Raw genomic sequence first — 11826 nt, 5'->3', positions numbered from 1 at the left:
ACTATTTTCATAACTTTATCTTGTTTGATCCGGTTTTAGATTGTTAAGTTCTTAGCTTGATTATGTTCTTAATGGTTTTCGGGAACATGTAACTCGTTCACCGGCTCTGGTTCCATCTTTGTAAAAATGGTTGTTGTCTTAAATGAAGTTCATCGAGGAAAAAAAAAAAAAGTTGGTGGATGCAAGCTTTTCTCGTTTAGTTTCATAAGAAAACATTAAAATGTTATGGATACAACCAAGTGATACGTGGAGGCAGTCATAGTCGAAGATGTGGCACGCCAATCAACAAGGATCATGATCCAATTTTGGTTGACTTTGCAAAAAGTCTAGAATTTTTTTGCCATCTAATATAATATTATCAATGGGTCGAGGCCCAACTGAACCAAGCCCAAACTATTGTAACATACGGCCTAGAAAAAGCCCAAGCTACCAAAAATCAAATTTAGGTCAAACCCACAACTAGACCTTTACACACGTCGACACACAAACCACGTGTTCGATTGAGATGCAGATCAGGGACACGCGTCCAGACGAGCGCCCTCCTTCATCCTCCGGAACCAGAAGCACTCCGCTTCACCACCGACGGCGGATACGGCACCGGGAAACAAGACCAAACCACCAACCATTCATCCGCACTCTCGTAGACAACAACGCATACAAGAGACTTTGATCTGATCGACGAAATCGCTTAAAGATGACTCGCCTACCATCGAACCTCCATCTCCGACATCCATACATCGGTGACCGAGAAGCACGAGAGGCTGAGACGCATATTCAATCCGGATTCGTAGATCAACGAGAACATGAGATCACCCCAGACGAAAGCCGGCGATAATCGATGGTTATAAACCACCTTATCCCGGAGACAAAAAGCCGGCAAAGGAACCTCTGAAGAAGCTGTCCCATCCCGGAATCGAAAAAGTCGACCGACCACCTTATAATAGATGCGACGCCGAAGCCGATAATGCAACATACATACTAAGCAGTGAAAATAAACAGAGGCCAGACCAACGGCGGCTAGAGAAGCCTCACCGTCGGCCGGAAGCACAAGCACCGATCGGTCTTTTTTCTTTTAGAAGTCTTTGTTTATAAGGGCACATGAACTGATAGATTAGCTTATGGAAAGAAGAAAAAATTCTTCTCTTCTACTTTTTCTTTGTTTAATATTAGAATAAGCCCTCGATACCAATTTTTGTTTCTTTAAAGATTATTTACTAACTATGAACAAGGGCAGATGAAATGTTATGAGATTTACCAAACCAGCACTTGCGGAAAATGATATTAATAATAATCCAATTTTTTATATACATCCACAAATGTAAAACCAAAGATTCTACACAAGAATATATACTAAAAAGCCCTAAACATTGATGTCCTAAATTGATGTCTTAAAAGAGCTTCTTTATCTACATATTCACACAATGTACTACTACCACTGTCATTTACAGATAGAGAGTCGCACTTCCTTCAAGAACTTCAAGATCTGATCAACCCGAAATTGACAAAAGATCTAGACTTGAAAACACCAAAGAGAAACCCCGTCTGTGATTCTTGAGTACACGGTTTCACCTCTGTGTTTCCACCTTTCACTTGGAGTATTGTCTGACCAATGACTTGCCTAATTGCATCTATGGTCTTAGCATCAACTTGGTAACCAGAAGCATCCTTCACATAGAATGTGTTGAGAGCTTTCCCTCCTTTTGTTTTCACTTCTGCTCTCGTTACTGTGAGACTGTTCTCACGGAATATCCGAGTCACATCAGAGAGTAACCCTACTCTATCTGAAGTGCAAAGCTCAAGCTTCAAGCCCTATAAACATTGAAACAAGAACCAAATGTTAGGGCACAACACAGACAGCATTCTTATGACTCTTCTTCAAGCAAATGACAATTTTTTTTTACCTCAGAGACTCTTCTCTGAATAGCTGCTTTAAGACATTTGATCACTCGTTGTCTTTCTGCCTCAGATTTGACTGGAGATCCATCTGTATGTCTTATGTAATATTCCTACAAAAAAAAAACAGAAATTTAATGATCAAGAAAAGAGCTTAAATTTGCATAATAGCCAAATGAGTGAAACCACATACCTGATAAGCTTCAGGGCCTTCAGCATCAATACTAGCATGTGAAACCACATACTTCATATCAGTCAAAGTGAAGACGGTATCAAACAGAAGCTTTGGTCTATCTTTACATTTGATCATCACAACTGAGTAATCCAGATCATGCAAGTTGGAGACATCCACATCTGGAATCACTCTCCCGCTCTTATCCTCATCATCATCACCAATTCTATTCTCCCACTCATCATAATCTCTGTCAGCAAACATCAACTGATGAAGCTTACGATCAGCATAAGTCTCGTCGAGAGAAGAAGAAACCGTGGTTTTGGGCTCACGGGACCTCCTGCTCCTGCTTCCCCCTGTAAGCACGTAACCGAGAAGCTTCCTAATCTGGGACAACCTCTCTGGATCAGTGACTGCAGCGCAGGTTTCCTCGTCCGTCACTTGCAAAACCGCCGCTGCTTTTGCTCTATGCGTCCAGATCTCAGCGTTGACCACATTGCACTGAAGGTCCGTTAGCACAGCGCATAGCTCAGACAACAAACCGGGTCTGTCGGTTCCGGTTAGCTCAATGACGGTGAAGTCGACGGATTGTTTAACACCAATGGTTGATCTAGGGCTGTAGCAAGAAGAGTCATCAGGTCCAAGAGACTGCAAAATAAACACAAAAGAGAGTTAATTACCATATCATCAAAACCTAAGAGGTCTAACAATCACTTACTTTACGGATGTAATCAAGAACTATTTCATCGGTGACTTTGTTTCCATCTTGGTCAGTAACGTTGAAAACATCCATGAACCAGCCACCATCAGAGGAGATGTAAGCTTTCTTGATGGTGAGGTTAAGATCAGTCAAGACTTGAACAACTTCCAGAAGAATCCCATGTTTATTCGCACTATCCACCTAACATAACAACCCACAAATCAAAGCGTGTTTTTTTTAAAACCTTTTTTAACAAACCTAATCTCAGAGAAGTTACCTTAATGACAGTAACGTTCTTGCAGACTTCGTTATCGATCACAACCCTAGGCGGGTTCACTCTTTTGATAAACTTAGCAATCTCATCATCCATATGATACGAATAGCTCAAGCAAACATCTGAAACAATAATCAAAACCATCAGATTCGATCAAACCCTCGATCCTGTAACGAAACAGAGACTAAACCCTAGAACACGATTACAGACAAACCCATCATAGAAAGACCTAAAATTTAACAAAGTCATAATGAAAAGACCTAAAATTGAACAAACCCATGATGAAAAGACCTAAAATTGAATCAATCGAACAATCAACCAATCATCAAATCGAAATTGAAAAGGAGAAAAACAGAGGGGGAGAGACGAACCCATATCCGATTCGTTGGTGATTCGTTAGAAGAAGGAATCAAAAGAGGGAAAATTGATCGCAACTGTATTGCCAGAGAGTAGAGAGAGTTTGTTAGATATAGAAGAGAAAGAGATTTAATTAATTAAATTTAATCTAAAAAAGGGGTAAATTACTTTTGACACTGTGCTCTGTGTCCGACACAGATTCTCTCCTCAAAACCTTCCAAAAAAAATATCAATTTATTTTCTGTTATGTTGTGATTGTGAAGAGGAGGCAATGAGGAGGATTCTACTCATAAATACACTTGGCGTACGTTAGCCAGCCGCCCTTCGTTTTCAGGGAGGGATTACACTAGTTAAACGGTCGGTTTAAGAGATTCTCTCTTTAATGGTGGTGGATTTCGAGATAATGACATTTCTCTTGATTGGGTAGCAATTTACTCACAATTTGTTTCCTGGGATCTCGATTGGGAAACGTATTGATGAGATTTTGAGAAGTCACATTTTTGGAGAGATTAATTAGGTTTTGAACGATGATGACTAAAATTGATTATTTTGGTGGCAACAGTGCCAATACTAAACGATTTTTTTTCTTACAAATATTATAATTTAAAAATTTTAAACTTTATGTAATTTATACATATTTTCAAATTAAAATTAATTGTAAACTCCACTGATCTTATAAATAATAATTTTTAAATATTACTATTGAATTAGACTGAGAAAAATCTTAAAATCATATATTTTCGAATAGTTGAAGTTAATAGAAAATATAGATGCATTTCATTCATTTTTCAAATCTTTTTGAAAAGTGTCCATGTGACATTCTCTATGAAACATAGAGAGTAGTACATGACAAGGATTTAATGAAATATTAACTTGTTACATTAAAATGAATTCTTAATTGATATACATTAAAAACTACAAAAGAAAAAAAAATAGTTTAAAATAATCACAAAATGTAAAATAGAAAACCCAAAAGTTGGCACAAATATAGTCCTTTAAAAATTAATATTAACATATTTTAAAAATTAAAACCAAAAGATTAGGACATAATCCAAGTGACCTGCACTCTTCTTAAGCACCATGTGTGTGGTTCTTTTATACTCTCTCCGTATTTGAAAAAAAGATGTTCTAAATTTTATTTTTCTATTTGAAAGATTGATGTTTTGAGTTTTTATTAGTACATTCTGCTTTAAAATTTAAATATAAAAATATTAAAGGTTGCAATTTATTGAAAAATAAAAATAAAAACAAAACCTAAAATAATAATAAGTAAAACTATATAATTTATTTTTATTAATATGTGTACAAATTCTAAAATATCAATTTTTGAAATAGGGAAAGAGTAAATAATTGATTTTGATTAACTCCTTCCCTGGGGTTTATCTCGAGTTGGCTGAATGTATAAGTGTCATGCACTCCAAAGATTTTGGAATTGAATGGGGTTCAACCATACCGGCAAACAAAAAAAAAAACATGAACAAATATGCAGTTAACAAGGACCAGAATTCAAGGAGAGATATTTTACATGCCACACTCAATTAAATTGGTGGAACACCTTAAGTTGATATAGATCATCAATTGATGTATAAATGAACTCCCTAAGTAATTCTCTTATATTTTAATTCATTTATATACTATATATAGAATATAGTAAGACAACTTTTAGAATGTGTTCAAGATCAAGAAAATTAAGGTGAAAAGTTGTATCTACAACACAATTGGATGACTGAGATATCATAGTTCCACACGCAAATCCGTTGAAATGCCTCCAATAAAAATATTTTAAGAAATGAATTTATAACAGGAAAACACTAGTAGAGTTTGATTAGTGCTTTCTATTAAAAAGGTTATAATAGAATATGAAAAGAAAGGAAAAGCGTGCAGTTTAGCAGGTCAAATGTTTGAGTTTTAGTGAAAAAATAAATGCGTAGAAGAAGGGACCTTGCCGCCCGCATGCTATTCTCCATTGCTCATGCTCTTTTATCTTCAGTTCTCTCCGTAGCATAACAAATAATATTTTATAAAAAATATATATACTTAGTGCTGTAGTTTAGAAGAATAGCACTTTTGAAAAGATAGAAACAATACCCAAGACTAAATTAAAGGGTTAATCTTTTCTGAAGAATCCTTATTAGTTGTTCTAAAACGTTGAAAACCTTTTTGGTGTGATATATTTAAAAGAACTTAGAACTTGATTTTATGAGCAACTCAACATAAGAGTACTGATATCTGCTGAGCTAAAATCTCTCTGTGGTATATTATGGTTTTTCTTTAATTTTAATATTCTTGGACGATATTTTCTGGAGTAAATATTTTTCCATGTTTAACTAGGTACATACCAAATAAAGATGAAGGAAACCATATGCATTGATTTTGAAATTCTTAATCAGGCATTTCACACCTTATGATCTATGAATCAGTAAGAAAATCGAAGACCAGATTGAGTTGAACCATATCCTTTTATGGGGGTGATTGGTTAGGTCGTAGGAAATGAATTTAGCTTTAATTTTTGCTACAATCTTAAATATTATCAATCATGCTTTATATTAGTTTTTAAAACTACAACTAAAAAGCAAAATTACAGCAAAAAAAAAATAGTTTTAAAAACTTGTTTTCTAAAGCTCTATCTTTTTAACTGTAGCAAATTTTAAATCAACATCCCTTAAAGCTAAATCAAAATATTCTACAAACTAAAATCTAGAGTAATTTTTTTACAGTTACAGCTCAACCAATCACCCACATAATTGGTTTGTTGGTGTCTGTATGGCTCATCAGAAACGAACTTTTATTCTTCGACGTCGTTGAATATGTTTAGAACGTATCATACCACAAAGAAAGTTAATTACACCACTAAAGTGATATGTTACAAAAATTATCAAAATAGCACTTTAGAACATTGTTGGTTTAGTCTCTAAATCTATGGTGGTCTAGTGGTTTGAGACACATGGCAAGATTGAAACTCTCAAAACCTATGGTGGTCTAGTAGTGGTTTAAGACACATGCACCTTAGCAAGATTGAAACCATTGTACAATATCATAGTTTGTAAGCTAAAGATTAGCACTTAATTTGAATGATTAGATTAGCCACTGACTAAATCAGTACTTATTTATGTACCATTGTACAATATCATAGTTTGTAAGCTAAAGATTAGCACTTAATTTGAATGATTAGATTAGCCACTGACTGAAGAGACACATTCCATAACCCTCTTTCTCTTTATCTGGGTTACGTCAAGGCGACCCGTCACGTGGAGCTCCGCAAGGTTTGGTTGTCCCGTCACGTGGGTTACGTCAAGGCGACCCTCTTTCTCCTTACCTGTTCATCTTGTGTACAGAAGTTCTATCGGGTCTCTGCAAACAAGCACAGAACAACGGCACACTTCAAGGAGTTAAGGTCGCCCGCAACTGCCCCCCAATCAACCACCTTCTCTTCGCGGATGACACTATGTTCTTTTGCAAATCCAACCCGACGAGCTGCACTGCCCTCGCTTCCGTCTTGTCTCGATATGAGCAGGCCTCGGGTCAGAGTATACCATGGGGTTCTGAAAAAAAAGAAAGTTTTTTCTCTATTGATAAAGATTTTCTTTTAAATTTTTCTATTGTTTGTTCAAATTTTTGAGAATTAATCTTCAGAAGTATACCATGAATTTTGTTTATCCAAGATCCTCTTATATTCTTTTTTTTATAGGTTTTGGTTATGATTTGGAACGGAGATAATTTTTTGATTCTTCCGCGCGAGATCCCATGTAAAAATGGGTCATAAATTTTAGGTAAATATTCTTTTTGAGTTTCGTTATGACAAAATCGAGTCGTTTTTTCCAGTATATTTTCAACAGACCATTTCTTATCTAAAGCTTCAATTCTATTTAAAAATTCGTTTTTTAAATTTTCCTTTTTTTCTTCATTGACCAAACTCCAACAAGTATAAACTTGATCCGAGGGTGTTTTTTCTGTTGTAAATGAAGGGATCTTTTTTTGTATCATTTCAAAAAAAGTTGAAAGGTTGGGGGGATATGTAAAAGATATTCGTTCTTTTCCATCACTTTGGCATGTATAAAAAAAATATTGTGACATTTCATTTCTTACAGTATTTTCAATTTTATCATTTTTTATATATCGATTTGGTCTATTCCATCTTTTATAATCGAAAACTAGAGTTACAAAAGGTTTTTCAAACCATAAAAAATGATCCTCTTTTTTTTTTATTTTGAAAAATTCTAAATTCGAATTTTCTTTATTTCCATCTCGATTTTCAGAAACTGTTTTATAGTTATAGTATGTTCGAACGTGGAATTCATCATCCTTATTAATTTTGTCTTTTCCATTCACTCCGATTTCTTCCATTTCATCGATTTTGTCCAGATCCTCCCTTTCTTCCGAAAAAAGAGAAGGAAAAGGAGCTTCTTCGGTGGATACCTCTTGGTCCTGTTTAGTCCCACCCGTTTCTGAGGTTCCTTTTAGTTTCTTAGTAAAAATGGGTGATGGTATTCTGCCTAAATAGTAGACACAGGTAATAAATAAGATAATACTAAAGATTCGAGTCATAGAATTTCTCAATTCTGACACAAGGAACTTATACTTATTAGATCTAATAAGTACATTAGACCTAATAGAATTATTTTGCTGTATCCAGACTAATACCAATCCAACCCATTCGTTTTCTTCTTTATTTAGATTAAACAACCGAAGGAATTTGTTTTCGTTTGATGATATAAAACCTTTTTTCTTTAGGGTGATCTGTTTATTCACATTTTTTGTTTCATTAAAATTGAAAAGAAGTAATTTAATTGGTATGACCCACGGTTTCATTTTATATGTACTAGAAAATAAGAAAAATTCTGGAAAGAAAAAAAAGTCAAAATTTGTTATACGATGATTTAGTATTTCTTCATTCATTCCCATCCAATCAAAAAAGTTTATTTTTTGATTGGCAAGACTCGTCTTAGAACTGCAACAAATCAGCCATCACCTTTTCCGCGAAGACAAAACCGGAAGTGAAAGCCCGGGTTAAGACAACTCTCCATATAGCTTCCGAGGGTGGGATTGGAAAGTACTTGGGACTTCCGGAGCACTTCGGGAGGAGGAAGAGGGACATCTTTGCGGCTCTAGTTGACCGTATTAGACAACGAGCGCATGGCTGGTCAGCCAAGTACCTGTCGGGGGCGGGGAAAATGGTCCTCCTGAAGTCGGTACTAGCGGCTATGCCATCCTACGCTATGTCGTGCTTCAAACTCCCGCAATCCCTCTGCAAACAAATCCAGTCTGTTCTCACTCGATTCTGGTGGGATGCGAGTCCGGAGGTGAAAAAGATGTGTTGGGTTGCATGGGATACTCTCACTCTTCCGAAATCTGTGGGGGGACTTGGCTTTAGAGACATCCAGATTTTCAACGATGCCTTGTTGGCAAAGAACGCCTGGCGAATCCTACAGCAACCTGACTCGCTCCTGGGACTAACCCTGTTAGGCAAATACTGTTTCGAACGTGATTTCCTTGATTGTTCACCTCCGAGTAACGCTTCTCATGGGTGGAGGAGCGTTCTAGCAGGCAGGGCAGTATTAAAACAAGGCATGGGATGGCTAGTTGGGGACGGCAAGAGCATCTCGATGTGGAACAATGACTGGCTCTACTCCAAATCCCCGGTTAGGCCAATAGGTCCCCCTCCTCTTAGCAGCAAGAATATGGTGGTTGCTGACCTCTTAGACTCCACGACTCGTGACTGGAGCCTGGAGGCTATTCGTCTCCATCTACCACAATATGAGGTAATGATCAGACACATTGTCCCGAGCTCCTTGGGAATGAAAGACAAGCTGGTCTGGCTTCCTAATAATTCAGGCTCCTATTCAACTAAGTCAGGCTATGCTATTTCAAAGCTTAACGCTACCCCTGCAGCAAACAGAGAGCCCATCAAATGGAAACAGAACATCTGGAATGTTAAGTGTTTGCCTAAAATCAAGTACTTTTTGTGGAAAGTCGCAAACCAGGCTCTCCCAGTTGGAAGCAACCTGGCTAAACGAGGCCTTAATTCGAACATCCTATGTAAGAGATGCGGTGCAGCTGAGAACGAGGTCCACGTTCTGTTCTCCTGCCCCTTTGCCTCTCGCGTGTGGGATCTTGTCCCAGTTTCGATAAAACCAGTCTTACATCCAACTGCGGAAGTCCAGCACTTACTTCAGGCATGTAAGGAGACCGTCAATCTTCCTCCTATAGGTATCTCTACTCCCCTATACCCCTGGCTGTTATGGAATCTGTGGGTTGGCAGGAATAAATTCATTTTTGAAGACAAACGAGCGATAGAGGCGGAAATTGTTCTTAATGCCGTGAGAGAAGCCAAAGCTTGGAGTAATGCCCAAGAAAAGGTTACTGTCATTAAACTCCCGGTCCTTCAGTCCGCACCACCAAAGATGCACCGTGTCTCAGCCTCCAAATGCCACTCTGATGCGGCCTGGATGGCGGACACTTGTGACAGTGGACAAGGATGGATCATCAATAACCCTTTGGGTAGTATGGTCAAACAGGGCGAGACTTACCGTCGGTTTGTGGCCTCCCCCCTTATGGCTGAAGCACTTGCAATGAAGGCAGCAATCTCCGACGCCGCTGCTCTTGGTATCAAAGACTTGGAATGTTACTTAGACTCCAAAGTCCTCATCACTCTTCTTACGGATAGGTCTCCTTCCGTGGAACTTCAGGGTATCATCCACGACATTACTGTGTTGAGTTCTGCCTTTGAATTTATCTCTTTCTTTTATGTTCCTCGAGCTTTTAATGTTGATGCTGATCGTTTAGCGAAGTCAGCTCTTGTAAACTCTCAAGCTTACCCTTAGGGTAATGACTCTCTTAAGTTTAATACAAGTAAGGTTTGACCAAAAAAGATTAGCCACTGACAAATTTGAATGACCAAAAAAAAGATTAGCCACTGACTATATCAGTACTTATTTATGTATCAGTTTATTCTCTCACAAAATAAACATACTATATTCTCAGAAAGTAAAAATATACTTTTGAGATTACTGCCTCAAAGTTCTTTATATGTTTAGTGTCCTAAATATACAATATTCTATTCTTCGTTTTTTGGAGGAAATATAGCTTCTTTAGCCTGTGCTGCTTTATCTCCAACGTACTTAGCGGTTTTCTTGCGCATGTCAGTCGCCGAATCTTTGGCTTCATCAGCTTTTTCAACAATGAAATCTTTAGCTTTTTCAGTCATTAAAACAGTTTCTTCCTTGGTCTCTTTGCCTTTATCCGTCACAAACTCCGAAGCTTTCTTAGCAGTTTCAGCCACCGTGTCCATCGCTTCACCAGCTTTCTCAACAATATAGTTTCTTGCGCTCTCCATATGATCTTTAACTTCTTGTCCTTTCTGAGCAGTCACGTGCCCCACTTCGCTCCCCATGTCCTTCACGAACTCGCCAGCTTTCTGTCTAATATATTTTTGTTTGACAATTTAACACACACTATTCCAAATATTTTATATATATATATATATATATATATATATCATAGGTTATAAACTTCACCCTGAGATTTTCTTAACTTCATATGTTGACTTCTAAATTACTAACTAAAAAATGACGTGAAAGCATGTAAATGCATCATAATGTGTGTAGTTTCTCTCCTGTAAAAATATCTTTTAGTAGTATTACTATTCACCTTTGAACCAAAAAAGTAGTATTAGTATTCACCAAATGATTCGGAATATTTATCATCTTCAATTTGTTCATGTTATGGTATATATACGAGAGTTTCAAGACACTCGATATCCAATAATATTTGTATCTAAAGTATCTCCAAGCAAATATAATAGACTTACGAGGCATCATCTAGCCATTTGGGGTCGTTCTTTGACTTTCCATCACCTTTCACGGCGGCTAGGACCCATGACTTCTTGCGCTGAGGTGTAATGGTCGCATACTTCCGGCCAACACTCATTGATCCACCGCTTACGCCGTCGCTTTTCTTGCTTCCGTTGATCAATAACGAAGAGCCAACCCCACTAAGCATGGCTCCAGAAATAGACATCGACATGAGGATCTCTTACCTTTGTTCTCTTAAGAGGTGGAAATTGTGTGTTTTGAGAGTAGAAGAATCTAAAGTGAGTGAGGAGTTAAATTGTTATTAATGGGGACAAACGAGAATTTTATAAGGAAGCTCAGAGGCTAACGTGGATTAGTTTCTAACCAATTTGAATCAGTGTCATCTTTTATGTTAGTTCTTTGTTTCGTCACGTGTATTTGCTTGCACCTGAGAAAAATGTTGTGTTTTTAGAAGGTCAATTTTCTGGTAGAGAGGAGAAATGCAAATGATGCTTAGAAAGATGGATCATGCACAGTTCAAAAAAAGGATCATGCAGGTCGCATGCTACTCTCAATTTCTTCTAATATAAAAACATTATAAATAAAAAGAGTAACATGGCACAATATAAAGAAAAAGTTC

General features: G+C 37.2%; 3 protein-coding genes across 3 annotated transcripts; all 3 read right to left on the bottom strand.

Moving 5' to 3' along the window:
• Positions 1–1281: 1281 nt before the first annotated feature.
• On the bottom strand, positions 1282–3700 carry LOC108807385 (ACT domain-containing protein ACR5). The gene is made up of 7 exons (XM_018579666.2): positions 3565–3700; positions 3411–3473; positions 3043–3161; positions 2784–2966; positions 2087–2713; positions 1902–2006; positions 1282–1809 (listed from the first exon to the last, which is right to left on the bottom strand). The coding sequence occupies exons 2-7, from the start codon at positions 3412–3414 to the stop codon at positions 1477–1479; spliced, it is 1371 nt and encodes a 456-aa protein (XP_018435168.1). The 5' UTR covers positions 3415–3473; positions 3565–3700; the 3' UTR covers positions 1282–1476.
• Positions 3701–6549: 2849 nt separating this feature from the next.
• Positions 6550–8360, bottom strand: LOC130496162 (protein TIC 214-like). Its single transcript, XM_056988009.1, has one exon. It carries the CDS (start codon positions 8296–8298, stop codon positions 6919–6921), a length of 1380 nt encoding a protein of 459 aa, XP_056843989.1. The 5' UTR covers positions 8299–8360; the 3' UTR covers positions 6550–6918.
• A 1927-nt stretch (positions 8361–10287) lies between these two features.
• LOC108809679 (protein COLD-REGULATED 15B, chloroplastic) lies at positions 10288–11598 on the bottom strand. The gene is made up of 2 exons (XM_018581838.2): positions 11204–11598; positions 10288–10814 (listed from the first exon to the last, which is right to left on the bottom strand). Exons 1-2 carry the CDS (start codon positions 11416–11418, stop codon positions 10451–10453), a joined length of 579 nt encoding a protein of 192 aa, XP_018437340.1. The 5' UTR covers positions 11419–11598; the 3' UTR covers positions 10288–10450.
• Positions 11599–11826: the final 228 nt, after the last annotated feature.

Source organism: Raphanus sativus, chromosome 6 (assembly GCF_000801105.2).
Source record: "Raphanus sativus cultivar WK10039 chromosome 6, ASM80110v3, whole genome shotgun sequence".
NCBI classification, from domain to species: Eukaryota; Viridiplantae; Streptophyta; class Magnoliopsida; order Brassicales; family Brassicaceae; genus Raphanus; species Raphanus sativus.
The sequence above is the reverse complement of the archived record's forward strand: the minus strand, read 5'-3'. Positions and strand labels throughout refer to the sequence as shown.